The 19,106-nt window shown below is 36.2% G+C and overlaps 2 protein-coding genes across 2 annotated transcripts; both read right to left on the reverse strand.

Annotated features, from left to right (window-relative positions):
- Positions 1-1,394: 1,394 nt before the first annotated feature.
- On the reverse strand, positions 1,395-9,783 carry LOC136798951 (cytoplasmic 60S subunit biogenesis factor ZNF622-like). Its single transcript, XM_067055627.1, has 2 exons — positions 9,369-9,783; positions 1,395-2,418 (listed from the first exon to the last, which is right to left on the reverse strand). The coding sequence occupies exons 1-2, from the start codon at positions 9,694-9,696 to the stop codon at positions 1,547-1,549; spliced, it is 1,200 nt and encodes a 399-aa protein (XP_066911728.1). The 5' UTR covers positions 9,697-9,783; the 3' UTR covers positions 1,395-1,546.
- Positions 9,784-10,794: 1,011 nt separating this feature from the next.
- LOC136798952 (cyclin-dependent kinase 6-like) lies at positions 10,795-15,572 on the reverse strand. Its single transcript, XM_067055628.1, has 7 exons — positions 15,283-15,572; positions 14,728-14,878; positions 13,790-13,957; positions 13,317-13,426; positions 12,531-12,581; positions 12,150-12,285; positions 10,795-11,803 (listed from the first exon to the last, which is right to left on the reverse strand). The coding sequence occupies exons 1-7, from the start codon at positions 15,492-15,494 to the stop codon at positions 11,207-11,209; spliced, it is 1,425 nt and encodes a 474-aa protein (XP_066911729.1). The 5' UTR covers positions 15,495-15,572; the 3' UTR covers positions 10,795-11,206.
- Between the last annotated feature and the right edge of the window lie 3,534 nt (positions 15,573-19,106).

The raw sequence follows: 19,106 nt of genomic DNA on the forward strand, positions 1-19,106 counted from the left end.
CTATCTTACTTTCTGAAGCTTCAAATTGTAATGTCTTCAAAAGAATTTGTTCACTCTCAAGCCCAATTCTTTAACGGATTATTTGAATTTTCGGTTATAATATTTCGAAATTTCGAAATTTCGGAGACTTTGAAGACATTTTTTCCTAACCTAAGGAAAGGGAATGAAGGCAACAAAGCTTTTATTCAAAATCTCAAAGGGGCTAACCAATCCTCATGGACGATATGCCGATTAGTACTTTCAACCCTTTAAATATTCAAAGGTGTACGCCACTATTTGGAAAAATGACAGACTTTCTTCTGATACTTGAGGTAAACAATGAGTTTAAAGCTCCGAAGGGGCTAGAGAGGAACCTTTACCCTTTCTCAAGCAAGAAAAAGTCGAGCCTTATGATTTGCGCCGCATATGGAATGACAGATTGAATCTAGTCCTTTCTTTGTTTTTAAGCAGTTTGTGTTCCGAAATCTGACGATAAATTTTACTATCAATCTGGCGTTTGTGTGAAAACCTGGCGGGTCATGGGTTTTGTACCGTGGCTGATATGGGCAACCCTACCCTTATCTTAGATAGGCGGCCGCCCAAGTCAAGATAGGCGGCCGCCTGAGTTAATATGGCGGCCGCCCAACTTCTTAGGCGGCCGCCTAACTCTATCTTAACTTGGGCGGCCGCCTAAGTTAAAATCAAAGATAGGCGGCCGCCTAAGTAACATCAAATAAAATACAGACCAGAATGTTAATTTCATGACCAACCTCTAGAAACAGGCGGCCGCCCACCCTAGTCAGGCGGCCGCCCGAGATGATAGGCGGCCGCCTAACATTGTCCGCCCATCTAAGATAAGGGTAGGGTTGCCCATATCAGCCACGGTAGTTTTGGATGGGAAATAAGTGGCTTCATTTCCAATCCAAGTCAATGAAGGTAAGGTATTCTTAATAGATCTGTCTATAAATTACGTCACGAGCGAAAATTACCTCGTTCTCAAAATATTACTATGGTTTTTGCTCTGTTATTAAAAGTAACACTTGATTCAAGTTAATTTACTTGGTAATGGTTTCAAAACGAGACAGGCGTTGCTTTCAAAATAATTCATGAAAAGCCTTAAATAGAATTATTAGATGGTAGATAGAAGTTGAAAAGATACAACCCCCCCCCTTCGTCCCATCAATCTCTCTAATTGCTTTAAACATCCCGATACCGGTGAAAGACAAGAATAAGTAGAAGATTTCGCATGGAAAATAGCCTCCGACTATTGAAAAAAGGGGCAGGCACGGTCTAGATATATCTACTTATTTTATTAAAGAAGGGCAATCTCTGAAAGTGCATGAATAAAAGCATATAAACTTAATGCTATAGCTGACTTAAATCAACCAAAAACCCCAAAGTGAAAATATCACATATTTAAGAGACACCCTGCCGATTATTACCAAACAAAATTAAGTATAATAAATGATTTAAAAAAAAAATAGTAAATCAAAAGGAGTGTAGTTATGAAAATTGGATGTTAACAAAATTAATCTTAGCCAACACCAACGATGATCAAGCATAAAAATTAACCACAGTTCATCACTTGCTTCCTGAAATGTGTTTGAAGAACACTATTTCCCTTCATCCCTATTCTCATACGTTGATCTGCTCGATGACGAATCTCAAACTTCCTGGCTACAATCTTCTTTCTGATAGCTACGGTTAGCGTAGCACCAGAAAGTCCCAGAGCTTTATATTGCGTATTAACACCAGTAATCATAGCACGATTCTTTGTTTGGAACATCTCTGCCACCGTATTTTGATTGTAGTATCTTCTCAATGCACGATGGCCGACTCTTACACCATTTGGTAGTACTAACTCCAGAGTGTGTGGATCGACAGTCATTGAGCCATCATTGGTGGATAACTCACTATCCACATCCATGTTTTCGTTATGATCAGGATAACTGCTCGAGAAATCATAAAAATCGGCGTACTCCAACATAGAATCTCCTTGATAGTCAAGCATGCAGTGACCCTTATCAACCATATGCTCTTGACATGCTTGAATAGTACGGAATTGTCTGCTTCGGTTATTACAAAGCAAACAGATTTTCCCATCACCGACTTTAGCACCAAGGTAGATTAAAAAGCCTTCCAGATCCGTAATAAAGTTTAAATCGGGCATAAAGAAACTATGCGATTTGGACATGTGTCGCATATTATCTTCTACGGAAATGCTCTCGTGTGGACAAAACAGACAGTTGGATTGTGGGATAGCTTCCGATTCTTCGTCATCCGTTTCCACGTCACCACCGCTAATGACGTCATCTTCAACATCTTCCCATTCGTCAGAATCATCATCTATAACGTCATCGGTATCTTCCATGGGCGGCATATATCCACGTTTAGGTTTGACGCATGGTTTTCGTTCGTCTTTCTTGCTCTTTTTGTCATCTAGAAAAGTGAATAAACAAGTTGTTACCATACGAACGATAAATTATATATGTTGTTGAAAAATGAATTTCATTGCAGAGCCAGTTGCTCCAAAATCTTCGAAAAATCGACTTAAAGATACCATAGACTCGAAGTTTGCTTAAAGGTTTTATTTTTACACGAGTGTTCCCGTTTCATATGTTTCATATCAGGAAAGTGTCTGCCTATTTTTATATTGTGTTGATATTAGCAAAAAAATGTTTTTCTTTTCATCTTTCTGACCAATCTTGCTCCACATCCGTTTCAATAGGCCTTTTCAAAAATTACGTCACGAACATCACTTGCCTCGTTTTGAAATTATTGCCAAGGTGATTAACTCCCAGCGGATTTTATTAAAACTACTTTCTATTCATAAAAAAAATCATTTAAAGTCTAGAGGGATATAATCCACCATGGTAATTGTTTGAATACGAGGCAAGTGATGTTCGTGACGTAACTTATGAAAAGGTCTATTCAATATCAGAAAGCTTGTAAATTAAAACTGATGAGTAAGCAAACGATATCACTCGTATTTGAAAACAAAACCATTAACAGAGTCTCTCTAAACTAAGCTTTGTAGCAGAAAAAATCTATACATGGCTTTTAAAGATCAAATAGTTGGCAATGCTGACAAATATCAGTTAATAGTTAATTAATAGTCATTGACGATTCTGAGAAGAAACTGTTTTCAATACCAAAACGTCAAAGATTCTTGGAGAAACCTTCGATAATCTCTTGACGCTTGAAAATCTAAAGTCTGTCCAGATATAATTGGCAGTGGAGACAAGAATGCCTGTAACTTTTGATAGTCAAATATAATTATGAAAATTTTTTTTTCTTGTTTTAGAGAATCAAAAGCGCTATATTTGAATGTATTTTTGGTTGAAAAATTCGCGATTTTTAGCGGTTTAATTTGCGATTGTAAAAATTGAGCTTTTTTTCTACTTATGCTATAACGTTCATTTTTACACCAGTGGTAGTTCAACCTTAGGTCAAGAAGTTTGTTAAATTTCAAGGCGAACAGAAAAGTCCTTCAGAAGATATGGGACCCGAAACACCCCTTGGTAGCACTTTTCTGTGAAATATCAAATCTCCAACTTATTACTCAAAACGGGGGTAGTGATATGATTGATGAAACAGTTTTTCGATCATAACACATTTTACAATCTCTTTAATGACCTCATAGCCAAACTGTGTTTAGTGTTTTGGGAATTAGCAAAGTTCTTTAATGACTTAAAAATAACAAAGGCAATATAAGTTTATGCTTATCCTTTCAATAAAAACAATTAGTACTAGTAATAACATGGTTTAGAGGGTGATTTGGGATTAATAACCCCGAGGTTCATTGAAAACATTTCAAAATAGCCAGAACGTAGTGAGGGCTATTTTGAAGTGTTTTCAATGAAACGAGGGATTATTAATCCGAAATCACCCGAGAATACCATGTTATTCCTCGTTAATTATATGGTCAAAAAAAGAATTAAAGAACACTCAACACTCGGTATTCTTTTCGAAACTTATAAAAACATTCGAGACTATAAAAAAACATCCGACTGACACTCTTATTTTGATTGGCTTAAAAATTTCGTACGATATTTTGTTAACCAATCAAAATATCGTACGATACTTTTCTTTCAACCAATAGAAATTTTGGTTTACATCAGGGCGATTACAAAAAAGCGGGGCTATTACGGATTTATCGCCCCGCTCGTCCTTTACAAATCTAAGCTAAATGTAATCAACCATATAATTATACTGCATATGATTTCACTTCGTTTCGAAATAATCAATGATACCAATAATACCAACGCACCAACACTTAACACTTTCCAACTTTTAATTGCACTGTTCAAAAAAGATAACATAACCCCCGCTTTTAGTAATAAGTTGGAGATTTGATATTTCACAGAAAAGTGCTACCAAGGGGTATTTCGGGTCCCATATCTTCCGAAGGACTCTTTTGTTTACCTTGAAATTTATCAAACTTCTTGACCTAAGGTTGAACTACCACTGGTGTAAAAATGAACGTTATAGCATAAGTAGAAAAAAAGCTCAATTTTTACAATCGCAAATTAAACCGCTAAAAATCGCGAATTTTTCAACCAAAAATACATTCAAATATAGCGCTTTTGATTCTCTAAAAGAAGCAAAAAAAATTTTCATAATTATATTTGACTATCAAAAGTAACAGGCATTCTTGTTTCCACTGCCAATTCTGGACAGACTTTAGTTTGAAAATAACCGCCTTAGCCAGAATGGGCATACATCTCAGTTTAGAAAAAAAGAAACACTTTTGAAACGCTAATGAATGCTCCCATTGTAAATGCCACTTCAATTACTGTTCTCTCATACAGATGTTCCATAGCAGGGCTAATAGAGGATAAAATCTATGATCTACATATAAAAGATGCTTGGGAATCGTTTAAACTTGATGAATCACAAAAAAAAATCTTTTCAAAATAAAAACCAATGTAAGATCAAAACAAGAAAAAGAAATTCATTTTTCGTAGAAGAGTAGGGGGGCATCTAAAGTAACGGGATCGCGGGATTAGGCTCTTTTTTGAACAATATTTCAGGATTTGCATGGAAATCTAATGGTAAAACAGAAGCTTGTTTGAATCAAAGAATGGGTTTCTTTATTCAAAGGACTTTTTTTAAGAAGTTCTCTAATAGCTTAACTTTTATAATGTTTGTAGGTGCATTAAGGCGTTTTAAGTTAACCAAATGGCAAAAATGTGTTTGGGAAATAAGTAAGAAATCTTCTTTGTTGACGCAAAAGATAAATTAAGCATTAGAGTAGCAAAGTGACAGGAGGGACAAGGAGATGGAAACTACCCGCCCCTCTTCCCCCAGCCGCAGTTGATTTTTGATGAGGGCACCAAAACACATAGCGCCGCTGGTTACTAATTTTGGTGCCATTTTGCTTTTTTACACCTTAGAATTCGCAGTTTTCCGGCTAAAAGAGAAAAAAATACCAAAAAGCTGTTTTTACAAAATTATTTTACTTGTAATAGGGGGCACTACAACCCCAACTTTCCACAGTTGCCTCCCAAGTCTATCCCTATACAACTTTCCCGAATTGTTTGGTATTTTTTGAAGGTCTTCAAACCATATTGAAAACTATATATTTGTATTCCAGTGCATGCTGAAAATGTGAGCTCAAAAGCTTTTTTCTATCAATTTTTATGACTGGCCCGGCCTTGTTTCCATGTAATTCTATTGTTTATATAAAAATTTCAAATCAAAATAACTCAGAACCGGAAGTGCTTTTTCATATTTCTTACTTTATTTGTTTCCATCTTATTCTTGTCAATTTTTATTAACTAAAAAGTAAATTTGGCGCCCTTTAGTTTGCATGTTTTTAGGGTGTTCCCTTCATTCACTGCACTTATTAAATAAAGGCTATAATATTCTAAGATGTTGAACTGAAATTTTTTGTACTATTCCAAAGGTTTCGCAAATTTTCTGCGAAATTTTTTTAGTTTTCAACAGTTTGGGGTTGTTTTTGAGTATTCTATTCAACATATAAAGTGTTAAAATGAGGTTTTCGAAGGACTTAAAGGATTATAGTAAAATCATAATTGCGAGTGAAGGGAGCAAGAAATTGCGAAAATTCTAATCCAGCCCTATTACATTTCAAAGTTGGTTGCTCCAGATTTAAGGTTTCAATATACCCTGTAGACACTCTGTTATCGCTTTTATCACTCCAAAATAGACTGTCTTTTAATTTGGTGGCCATTGAGTTTCCATTTTCAAATTTTTTTAGCAGTATTTAAATGACCTAATTTCCCTAAAACCCGTAGTCAAGTCAAATTTCAGCCATTTTCAGCCAAATTCAACTTTTGTTCTTGCTGGTGCTTTGTGGATAATTATCCTGTCCATCTGGAAACATTCCAGTATGTTTCTGATGTACTTGACTACTGGTTGTCAAACCTGGATAAGACGGGGGTACTACAATAAAATTTCCACCTCAAAAATGACTTTCTTTGCCAATAACTTTTGATAGAATTGTTCCCCTAACTTCCCCCTTAAATAGGTCTTCCTCTATCTTATGTGCTTCAGAAAAAAACAAAAACATTGCCCTAAAAGCTGAGCCTCGCCAAGCCCAAGATTATAACCCCCTGGTTGAATCTTTGTATTCTTATCCTTATAAATATAACGGAACAGCCATTCTACGGAAATTGATGTCACATGACTTTTTTTCTACAACGTGATACAAAACAGGCATTTAATTGGATGTTGGAAATTTATTTGTCACATTGTTGAAAAATAAAATGGCGGAAGGACGTTTTTTCAATGTATATGGATTATGGATAAAATTCAGCTGATTTAAAGATTTTAATTGTTTCTTTTTCTTTTGCTATGTGTACTAAAAGATTCTAAAAAGTTTGGGGTACTCAAATATCCAAAAGTTTTTCTATTTTTCATGTAAAAATGTGTCGAAAAGGCAATTTCTTTACTTAAGGTTTGCTTTCTCTTTGTGAATTTTCATCTTCAATCTTTATTTAAAGATTAATTATCTTATCAATTGTGTTGGTTTTCTCAGGGTTTATTCTACAACTATTTGGAAGTAGCGAGCTTTTTACGGATCTTAAAAAGGTTTCCTAATTCTTTAGATATAGTCAAAAGTTTAGACATTGGTGAGAACTTATTTCTTCGATTGAACATTGACACATATGTTTTTCCAGACCCGATCAATCGAACTTGTTGAACTAATCGAACAATCGAACTAATCGAACTCCATCGAACGATTAAAGTTCGATTAAAAAAATTAATCGAACTCTAAGATTTTTTAAAAGATTGTGAGTGTTCGATTAAGTTCGATCAATGGGTTTTGGTTCGATCAGTTCGATAAACCAATTTTGTTCGACAAGTTTGTGCTGCTCCGCCACCGTATATTAGCTTCTTTTCAAAGCCAAATTCGGAATATAAGTCGGGAAATTTACTTCCGATAATGGGTTACACACTTTTTATGTATCCTATTAGCGCCAGAGGCGGTTTGTTGGGGCGTAGTATTCCGCCACTTCTGCCGCGCACAAAATCGCAACAGAGGGGCTACGGACTTTATTCCGGATAGACAAATATCCGGGTACAATAAACGTCAAGCTGTTAAGTCCGGGAACTGTCGAAATGGCAATCGCGTGCCAGGACAAAGTTTTTGCAAACGAGGGAAGATATGAGGATTTAATATCATCGAACTAATTGAACTTTTTACTGACCGAACTAATCGAACTGCTACCGTGAGGTCCTAAAGCCGACAGCCCAGCCTAATTCCGACCCCCCAAATAACTGTTATGAAAAAAAATTCTATGTTTACAAACATTCCCTCTCCAAGTTGAACAATAAACTATTGCTAGAACTCTCGAAACAAAACATCTAACAAGATAGCTGTAATGTCAAGATGTCAATTAATGTAATTAAAAAGTGCGAGTTGTAAAAATAATTACCTTTTATTCTGGATCAGTTGCTCATGTTTAAAACGATAACAGTTTTGTAATAAAAGTGACTTGTGCGGGAAAAATACGAAACAACTTGGACTGGTTTCCATCAAGAAACAAACAGACTAAATTGTAAAAATGGAACGAAGTTGAAAAAAGGGCGGATGTGGTAGCACTAATTTGAATAACAAACATTGAATCAATGAGGCGGCAACTATCAACGCCCTCTTTACCACCTATAAGTCCGGATGTTTATTTACGGAAGGCCCGCAATCGGATAGCTCCTCATTTAAGTGTACTGTTTGACGACATATATTATCTTACTAGAATAGGAGCAAGGTGTTATGTAATACATAATAATTGTAATATACGTTGTCTATTTGTATTCTTATCATGTAATATATAATATAATGTAATATACGTCGTCTATATGTATCCTTACACAAAGTCGCGGCCCCGCAATCGAGCCAAGTGCCAGTGTAAAGTAATAGAAACCAGGCTTGATTACGTAACGTTTCAAAATGAGCACGCTCGTACACAGACCTCTTTTATATTTTCGTGTGCTTTGGAAAATCAAAACATCTCATTACTTTTTATGATGCTGTTACTACTGTTGTCATTTATGACGTTGTGCATATTGCAATAAAAAATATGTTTTGTTATAAGAAGCAATTATTGTTATTTGGTTCAATTGGTTCAGTGTATCAAATCTCTCAGTTTAGTTGACACTTTGGTATCTTCGTTGCGTCACAGCGAAAGGTTTGTTTTTATTTCAGTTTGTATCTTTGAAAGACCCCATCGGTTTTAGGCTGGGCTGTCGGCTTTAGGACCTCTCACGGTATTGCTTCAAAAATTGTGAGTGTTCGATTAGGTTCGATTAATTTTTTTAATCGAACTTTAATCGTTCGATGGAGTTCGATTAGTTCGACTGTTCGATTGGTTCAACAAGTTCGATTGATCGGGTCTGGGTTTTTCCAAATCAAGACCCAATATGGATTCCACGAAATCTCGAGCCAATGATATTTTTCCGTACAGCAAGCCTCAAGCCAAGCAAAATTTCTTTTGAACCAACATTCAATTTTTTAATAAGGGTGCAAGATGGGAAAAGAGGCGCATGCGCCTACATGATTAATAAATTGATGCAAGTGTAAGCGAGCAAAAGCTAATTTAGCCAAATGAAAGCTAAAGATCGATGAATTGTGGAGTCATTCACGTCGAGCTGGAATTATTACTTTACGCCAACTGAAAATCAAACAATTTTTGTAAGTACCCTTACGCCAATGCGCCAAAAACATTTCAGTTGTACGCAGAAGATCTTTGGCGTTAGTTGGACACATAAACGTGCGTCAGCTGAATGGATTGACGCAATGTGAACCCTATAACCCTAGCTGAAATAACCTATCCCGTCTAGGTCTGCAGGTTGAAAAATTTGACTTGCTTCCTGAGGGATGACATTGTTGCCAACCAAATGAAAAAAAAACTTATGACTTATACCTTTTATTTCTTGACTACCATTTTTAGCCTGTTTGGCTTCTTGCTCTCTATGTTTCTTTGACTTCACATGGTTATCATATGCTTTTTCTGATGAAAATTTTTTATTACAAGCTTGGCATTCTGTTGCTGTTCTTCCCCCTGAGAGTTTCTCATCTTTCTTCTTTGTTTGAAATGCAACTTTCTTATCGAAATCATCTTCCGTTACTGGCTGAAGTTCTACAATCTTTCTCTTCAAGTTGTAACGATGCCAGTCTGTCTTGTAATGGTCACGTTGAAAGTCAGCATTTTGAAATAAAACATGACAAGTAATGCAAGTAAAATTTACCATAGTTTAAAACGAATTTCTACAAAACCGTTCTGTTTTCTTCTGTAAAAGGTCCACGAGTTTTGCTTGATGAAATCGATTTTTTTCTGCGATTCTGTGGTGGTGAAACATTACGTATTGTACTCAAAAACAAATTGCAGACCCCCGAATCAATAAAACCTCCCATAAATGAACTCGAAAATCTTATTTGTATTCGGGTCTTTCTTTTGCAAAAACTAAACGCCCCTGTGGGCGGTGGGGAAATGTCAAAGAGTTTTTAAAGCTCCGAATGAGTTAGGGATTTTCAATACCGCCTTTGTAACAGACAAAATCCTGATTTCTCCCGACATCGACCCAATGAAGAATGTATTTCGTATTTTCTCTTGGTATGGTTTGGCTCAACGGCTGTCAACTCAAATCATCAAATTCGCCACATCGCTTAAAGAGCTGGCAACTGCCAAAATGGATGATCTGTCTTGAGATAACTTTAAATATTTAGAGAACACATTAACGAGTTTTTCTTGCGACTTTTATTTTTACATGAATATTTCAAATAATTCTTTATAACTTTTGCTTCAGGAAAACGAGAATTAAGGCAGTTCTGAGGAAGAACTAACATAATGAACAAAACTGTCTTTACCCCTCCTTTATGACTACAAATCCGAACCCGGGGGGAGGGGTACTACCTTTGCCGGCCGACGGGGGTGTGACGTTCGAAAGATGGATCATGCGCGGGACTCCGCTTTTTTTTTTAAACCCTGGATGGGACTAAAATCTCCAATTTTCTCTGAGCAATTTCATATTTTTCCGAATTCCCCCAAAAAGGTACCCTACGAGGGGGTGATTTTCCTACTTTGGTGTTTTTGGGACCATTGAAGTGAAAAAAGGTACCCTGAACAGCGGCTCATCCCTGCACTCCTTTTTTCCCAAGGATCCCCCCCCCCCCGAGTTCGAACCCAGTATTTGAAAGAAATAACAAAACTTGAAAAAGAACAAGGCGTACCCCTCCCTTTAATTGTTTATTTGGGAGGCTTTTACCCACCCCTTCTCACAAAGAGACGGTTCATACTATGCAATGGGCGACAATCAATAAAAGGCTCAAAAGAAGTTCAAAAGTGGATGTATGGTTTATGATTTCTTTTACCCCTCGCTCGGAAAATATAATGTTTACACAGTTTAAAAATGTTAAAATAAGCGATAGATAAATACAAAAATCTCTCTCCATGCGAATGTGTTAATTAAATTCCTAAAGTAAATGTGGTTTTAAATCTATCGTATCATAACTATTATCCGAAAATTAGAAATTGAGACACCATTTTCTACTGTATTCAAGATATAATGTTTATAAAAGGGCATTATAAATTTGGTTTTGAATCAAAATTGTTTATCATTCACTTCTATGGAGCAAAATGGCAGGTCCTTTTAATTTGCGGATAAATAGATATCATTATCTAGGGTAATTTAAATACTTTCTAAATTCTAAAAACGATAAAATGGACGTTATACACACAAATGATGAGTAACCCAATTCTATCTAATCATTTTCATTTCTTCGCTGTAATTTACGTGGAGGGGATTTGGATACATTGTCATCATCCTCGTTTAAAACGCGTTTCTCATTTTTCGTTAAACTATCATGTTTCTTACCCGCGGGAGAACCTTGTTTCGCAAAATTGTCATTGTTATTAGGAACGGGTTTTAGAATACTATCATCGTCATTATCTGCGGGAAAAACGCGTTTTGGTGACTCTCTAGCTTCTTCATACGACGTGTGATTATTGATACAATCGTTTAAGGAAGAGGTGGAGCAACAATCGTGAAGATCAGCATTCGAAACGTTTCCATTCGAAAGTGTAGGTGATACACAAATACCCGAGTCTGTTCTTGAGAGAGATCTATAGTCACCATGTGCTGACGAGTCGTGGATGCTACTCACTCCAGAATCCACAGTCTCACTACTCGATAAAGATAGTATAGACTTCTTGGCTTCTTCGATTTGTTCTGCTTCGCTTAAGATTTGTGAAGAGATCCCAGAGTCTTGACTATCTCCTCTATCGATATCGTCAAAATAGGGATGCGCTAAACTTTGTTGTGCATTAAAACGTTTGCTTGGATCAAACACCAAAAGACCCTGGAAAATGCAATAAATTGTTTTAAGAAAGCAATTTAAATACATTTCGACTGCTTTTGAAAATTCGTTCAGTCTAACATAAAAACATAAAACGAGGGCCCGAGTAATTAAGGTGTTATATTGGAACCGTGTACTTCCGACTCTTGTATTTTGAACTTGACCTTAGCTAGGTTAGATATGAACAATGTTCGCAGGCTATGGTTCCGTTTCGCTCCGAAAAGAAATAAAGCCAATCTATTGGTTAAATTCATGACTTACGTCACTTCTAACCAATAGAATGGTTCATTTCGTTTCGGAGCGAAACGGGTGAAGAACATGATCTTCAAACATGATCAACAACCAATACCTTTAAAAGACCCAATCCTTCGGGGCTAATATCAGGGACAAGGTGACGCAGATTGATCCCTTTGCAATTCATGAAGTTTTTCCATGGTAAGGAAGATTTTTCTGGCCATTCTTTTTGCTCAGGTGCACCGATTATACTGGAAAGAAGTAAGGTTGACAACATGATCAAGAGAGATACAGACAGTCATTGGACAGAAAAAAGTAGTTTCAAAACTGTATTGAAATTGATGATTGGGTTAGGGCAATTTGTAAGAGTTTTATCAGAGAAGGGTCAGAAAATTAATACACTAAAACTTGTTTTAAATTCCATCTCCATACCATTTTGTCAGGCTAACTCCATCAGACTATCCTTCGTGAATCGTTATATAGAATTGTTTCTTACTTTATAACTTTTTGCAGTTGATCAACGTCACTCTTGCCAGGAAAAAGAGGCCTGAAGAAAAAACGATAGGACTTTCATCGTCTTAGGTCTGAAAATACTGAAACCGGGTTTCATTTATTGCCGGAGTGTTAGAAATCTATAACAAAAACAATGCGACATGAAGATCCGTGTAAGTCTTGTGATCATTTTGTTACCGACGAATAAATTATGTACAAAAACAGACGGACTTCTGTAACTTTCACTTTTTAAGTTCATCTCAAGTTAAGATCAACATTTCCTCAGGCTAATCTTCAATTGGGTTCGACATGAAAATACTTTCACCAGAATATGGGTAGGGCAAGGAATCATTAAAACGTTAAAAGTCGATGAAAACAGCTTTGTAGTATGATTCAGCATTCCTAACTGAATCATTTACAAGGAACCACATAATGGTAAAGAGCCATTTATAATTGTCATTTATAAATCACTGAGTTTAGTCTTAATAAAGAGTAATAAAGAACCCTCCTGGAGACCTTGGTTTCTCAATGATCCAGCTCACCTAATATGTTTTATTGGAGTTTTTAGAACAGGGTTACTAGCGAAGATGCCAAGCTAGTGCTTATAACGTTGTCTGGTGTCACGCGATTTTCGCGAAATGTCGCAAAATGTCTTTAAAATTTTTATCAAGGGCCATTGGCATTTGTACGCCTATACAGTATAATAATGTATTCTCCGTCCAATCGAAACAAAAAATACCATTAAATTTCCAACAGTTTTAGATGTAACAAATTAGTTAGTCTAACATACCTTCGATTGTACATTTCTGCCATGATAGCACCCACACTCCACAGGTCGACTAATGTAGCATAAGGACATTGCAAGAGAAGCTCGGGAGATCTGTACCATAATGTCACAACCTATAATCATGAAAACAAGGATGAGAGAGAGAGTCCTATCTTGGAGTAATCATATGGCAATAACGTCATCAGTAAATAGCAAAATTTTATCATAAGTTGTCACGTCATCATAATTTGGTCGTTTGGTCGTAACGATGTCCAGTTTGGAGAAAAAATATAATGGTTAGAAGGTTCTTAAAAAACATTTCTTTTAATACACATTTTTTCTTTAGCTCCAGCCTGAAATTTGCTTTTAGATTTGCAAGGGCAATTGTTCAAACGTTCATTTTAGGCAAAAAACACGCATCTAATCCATTTGACAAAATTAGTTTCCCAAAAAAGAATAACTGATTGGAAAAATAAATAAAGTAAATATGAACTCACCACAGATGTGATTAGTTTACAGAACCCGTAAACCCTAGCAAGCCCAAAATCTGCTATTTTGACTTGCTTATTTTTAGTGATAAGGATATTTTGAGGCTTGATATCTCTGTGAATCAATCTGTTGATGTGTAGGTAATCGAGGCCAGACAACATTTGGTACATTAAGTCCTGCAAACATCAAAATATAGTTATCACACGGTTTTTATTTCTATTTCGTACAAGAGCTTACAGTATTTCAATTTCCTTTTCTCCCACTTTTTTAAATTTTTTTTTCTTCTCCCAGTATGTCTCTCCATTACTCTTAGGTGCCAAATAAACGGCCCCCCCCCGCTTGTTAATTTTTCGATTTTTTTTCAACCCCCCCCCCGGATCTTATTAAGACCCCCCCGTTAATAATTTTTGAAAAAATTCCTTGCTACATTGAGGAAAATTCCTTGTTTTACTCTACAAAGCCCAAATTTAGTCTATTTTGACCCTTTTTAGGGTTTTTAAAGGTCCATTTTCCAACCCCCCCCCCGGTAATTAGGTCCCCCCGTTTATTTAATTTGAAAAACTTTTCCCCCCCCCCCCCATTTATTCGAACCCCCCCGTTTATTTGGCACCTAAGAGTATGAGTTTAGGCTTTGAAACTTAGAATGGGTTTTTAAAATCTCTTAAAATGTTTAAACTCAGTACTTTCCAGCTGATACTTCCGTAGCAGTTTCTGAGGCTCGGATTGTTCTTAATCTGTTCTTAGGTTTTAGCCAATTTTTGGACTTGCGTTTTTATAAAAAAAGGTGAATTACTGTTACTGATGCAATTGAAAGAACAAATCTGCATTGCACCTGTCTCTGCTTTAAAGACCGAAGAGCGTAAGTATAAGGAAAGGAAATAATGTAAAACTCTGGTGAACAATCCATCTTGATTGGTTCCTGTAAACAAGGAAAGTATCAACAAACCTTGATGAGTTGTTCTGGGAGAGCTGGTGCTGGATATTTTTGAAGGAACATCGACAAATCCTGATCAACATGCTCGAAAACAATTGTTAGAACAGATTCACAACCATCACTACCATGATTTTCAGAATATGTTTGGAATGCATCAAACATTCTAAACCGAGAATGAGAGATTGAAGATATTTAAATAAGTAAAGCATCAAATTTATACTTGATTATCAGATTCAAAAAGTATACAAACGAAATTATAAGCCTAGGTTGTACCTTAAAAAGCGAATTAATTTTTGTGTAGACTTTTTTGCAAATTGAGAATCTAATTTTTTTACGTGGATCAAAGTTCACAAATCAGCCTCTTTTACATCTATTTTTTCATTCTCCAAGGGGTTCTAGCCAAATTTCAGTTTTAGATCTTTCAAGAGAACTAAATTTTGGGCCAAAATTTGCGCCAAAATTTGAGAAAATCAATATGTGCAAAATTTGATCCACTTAAGGTATATCGCTTTTTTAATGAAGTGAAAGAATCATCATCGTAAATGGGAAAAAACAAAATGTGCATACCTTACAATATTAGGATGTGAATAATTATCCAGTTGCTTGAGCAAAGTTATTTCACGAAGTGTTGATACAGGCACACCTTTCTCGTCTGTGTTATTGACAATTCGCACTCGTTTAAGTGCAACCGTTCTGTCATTTTCAACATCTCGAGCTTTGAAGACTGTACCATAAGCACCTCTCCCTATGATTGCAAGCTCCTCATAGTTTCTATCCATAACTCAGCCACTAAAGGCATCCTTGAGGTTTTTGTTTTTGAAAAAGTGGTAACATTTTCAAGTAATTTTGCCCTGAAAAACAAAAGGGATTTTCCAATCTTGAAGCTGTTTTTACATGTTAGGTCTGTCAGTCTGTTTATACTTACTATGTTTGCTATATGGGTCCAAGCAAAAACCGTAAAGAAAGACGCATGCATAATTTTTAATGAGTTCTGTTATGATTTTTATTATTATGGTCGCATACAGGAACTTGCCAAATGATCCAAACTGTAAGGGGGGGGGGTCAAGATATGAGAAAAAATTAGTATTTTTTGATGAGCACAATATTAGCATTCAACTTAAAAAGGTCATATGTCTACTTCTACTAAAGTTTGAGTCTTAGAAATTTGCACAGTGGTTGATGAACCTTTCAAGAGGCTGACTTAAATTTGTTAGTGGGGCCGCAAAATGACATTAATGTTTTAGTTCTAGTGAAATAGAATTTGGTAAATAACGTAATTAAAGTATAGCAAACAGAAAAATCATATCAAAATTCAAGCAAAATCGTTAGTTAGGTTGGTTAGTTAAGGTTATTAGGTTGAAAAATGAACATAAACTAAGTATATGCAAGAAAAGAAACATCAATGCTCAAATCTGGACCACAGTTGGGTGTTGTAGAAATATAAAACATGAAAAATGTCACAGAATGAGAACAAATGGAAAGAATCATAACAGTACTGTCCTTGATACGTTGAACGGTGAAAAAGAATGCGCCTATTATATTTTGATTTTTCCCTGTCCCTGTACTGTCCTTGATAGAAAACATGACTTTTTAATCAAACTATTGGTTTGAATAGCACAACAGGGTCTACCCCTATCATTTTTAATTTGATTTTTAGTAAAAATAACTATTCCAGGGTATATCAAATCAGCCTAACAAAAAACAAGGTCTAAAGCAGAAGTTTGCTCATTTTACTGTGTCAGAATAAGTAAGGATATCTTTTTTTCATTTTACATACTTGCCATGGCTGGAACCCCCCCCCCTGGCCTGAGGGGGGGGGCTAAAAGGTCGAGCAGCAATTGGTACCTGATTTTAGCCTGTGGCTAAGGGGGACTAACTATGTTAGGGGTCACCTGAACTTTTTCAGATGGACCTGGGGGCTAGATTCTATGTTTGGTGATTGAATTATAAGCAGTCTACCAGACAATAGTTTGGCGCTTTCTCATCTTATATTTTAATCTAAGCAATGCTCAAAAACTGACAATTTGGTATCTAATATATATCATCTGCAGTGCCGTAGCAACTGGGGGGGGCAAGGGGGGGGGGCTATGCCCCAATAATTTTTTAAAAAATGGTTATTTTGCAAAATGCAAAGTTTTTCTTTTTTAATTTGTCATAATTGTCATATAAGTGCATGTTTTGAGTGCATTTTCAAGCAATCTAGAGCTGAAATTTTCAAAATTTCCCCCTTCGGGCCAAACCCGTTGGCCCTTGCGGTGTCACTAAACTTCAGCCCCCCTAATATAAAAATGCTTCCTACGGCACTGATCTGTAAAAATTCTTTAATCCTGTTGCCTTTACTTTAAAGATAAAAAATCTGTCTGGCAAGGGATTTGCACCCTGACTTACAAAACCTTGATAATCTGGCATGAACCTTCAGTACTTAGCTTATCTCTTATTTCTTAGGGCATTTATTCTATTTAGCAATAAGCTAAACTTACTGCTGTATTTGTTTGATTGTTTGAAAAGGATTTTCGAAAAGATTTGACGTGTCATTGGCTTAGGGGTCACCTTAAATATTTGGCAACCAGGGGTTACCTAAATCTTAAGGGTCACCTGAATTCTTAGGGGGCACCTAAAACCTGCTGCCAAGCCATGCTTGCATCATATAAAAAAGGTTTATAGGCTTTTGCACTCATTTAGCTGTTTTAGGGCAACTTATTTACAAATATTTACCTTGTTTACCTATTTTTGTTGCTTGATTAATTAGACCGTACAACATTTAAATTTGATACTTTAACAAACTGGAGCTTCAGTAGGCATCCATTAAAAGGTTGAGTCTCTTTTTGAATTTTTTGTTAAACACGCAAAAATTAAAATGCTAATAAATTGCTCAAAAATTGGCTCCACACACATTTTTTGGTTTTAGCCTAAAACTGTTTTTGGAAAAATTGACTTTTACAAATCCAAAATTACAAAATGTCCTTTTTAGCAAATATTATTGGTGATTTTTTAACAATAAAATGCTTAATCCCAGACGGTGTCAATCGAACAACTGCAAAAAAAAATTGCAATCGAACCAATCGAACGTAATCGAACGCGATCGAATAATTGCGATTCGATTGTCGAATGTAATTGAATCTCAATCGAACGGCCGATTCCTGGGTAATATTCGATTGTGTTCGATTGCGTTCGAGTAAGATTAGATTGGTTCGATTAATAGTTGACTATGATGTTCCATTGGTTTGATTACGATCATGTTCGATGCGTTTGATCGCGAATTGCTTAGGTCAGGGTTGCTAGTAACGGCTTGTCACTGTGCCGGGTGCATACTCTGCGCTTTGGGCCCCGCAGGGTTGCTGGTAACGGCTCGAATTTCAGTCAGGTTAAAAAAGGGGCAATTTTACCCATATTATAATAACATTACCCCCGTCCATCACAGATGTTGCGCGAGGTAATCGTCACATTCGTTACCAGCAACCCTGCGGGGCCCAAAGCGCCGAGTATGCACCCGGCACAGTGACAAGCCGTTACTAGCAACCCTGACCTAAGCAATTCCAAACAACGAAACCAAACAATAAAGATGAGATACTCCCGACCGTCGATGATACTGCAGTCCATGTACGGAAAAAAATTTGCGGCGTCATCACAAATCGTCACAAGCCAAAATCCATGTTCAACAGATTTTGAAAACGAAAGTGTAAAGAATAAACATTGCCGTAAACGCGTTTAAAACGCGGGTAAAAAGTCCTGGGACGAGTCCCGCGTATTGCTCATTCAGCCAATCAGATCACACAATCTAGCCGGTTCCCAACTCCCGCTATAAAATCACATTGTAAATATCGAAATAAAACCAGGGGTTGAAATATTTACTAAAGGCTTATTTCGCTGAAAGAAAAGAGCTTTAATGAAACCAATTTTGGTTAAATATCTTTGTTATTATATACAAAACCTGAATCTAAATGGTTTTAAGAAGTAAAAAATTGTACGACTTCAAAAAAGACAAAGATTGTTTATGACCCCCGTCTCAGATGAGGTTTCCAGGCTTTATCTTAAGATAGAGAACTAAAACAAGCTTGACCCACTAAACTATATATTCAGCACCAGACTCTTTGACATTCTAAGAAATTATTTGCCCGAGAAGAGCAGCAGATTTCAGCGAAATGCTGCTTTTTGCTCTAAAAGTGTATGGGGGAAATGGTGCTTGTTTTCAAACTTAAACATCAATTCATTTGAAATATTTTGTTTATTTTGGATTATTGAAAGGTCAAAGGTTTGTTCTCTTTTTATTTTTTGATGATAGCTTCACTCAATCACTTACAATGAGCCTTTGAAATTTGTTTATTTTGTATTCTGATTGCTCTCTCCCTCGCATGATGCCGCCATTATGGAGTTTGTTTTTTTGCGTCTGC

The sequence above is a fragment of the Clytia hemisphaerica genome, unplaced genomic scaffold, assembly GCF_902728285.1.
Source record: "Clytia hemisphaerica strain Z4C2 unplaced genomic scaffold, Clytia hemisphaerica genome assembly, whole genome shotgun sequence".
Lineage (NCBI taxonomy): Eukaryota > Metazoa > Cnidaria > Hydrozoa > Leptothecata > Clytiidae > Clytia > Clytia hemisphaerica.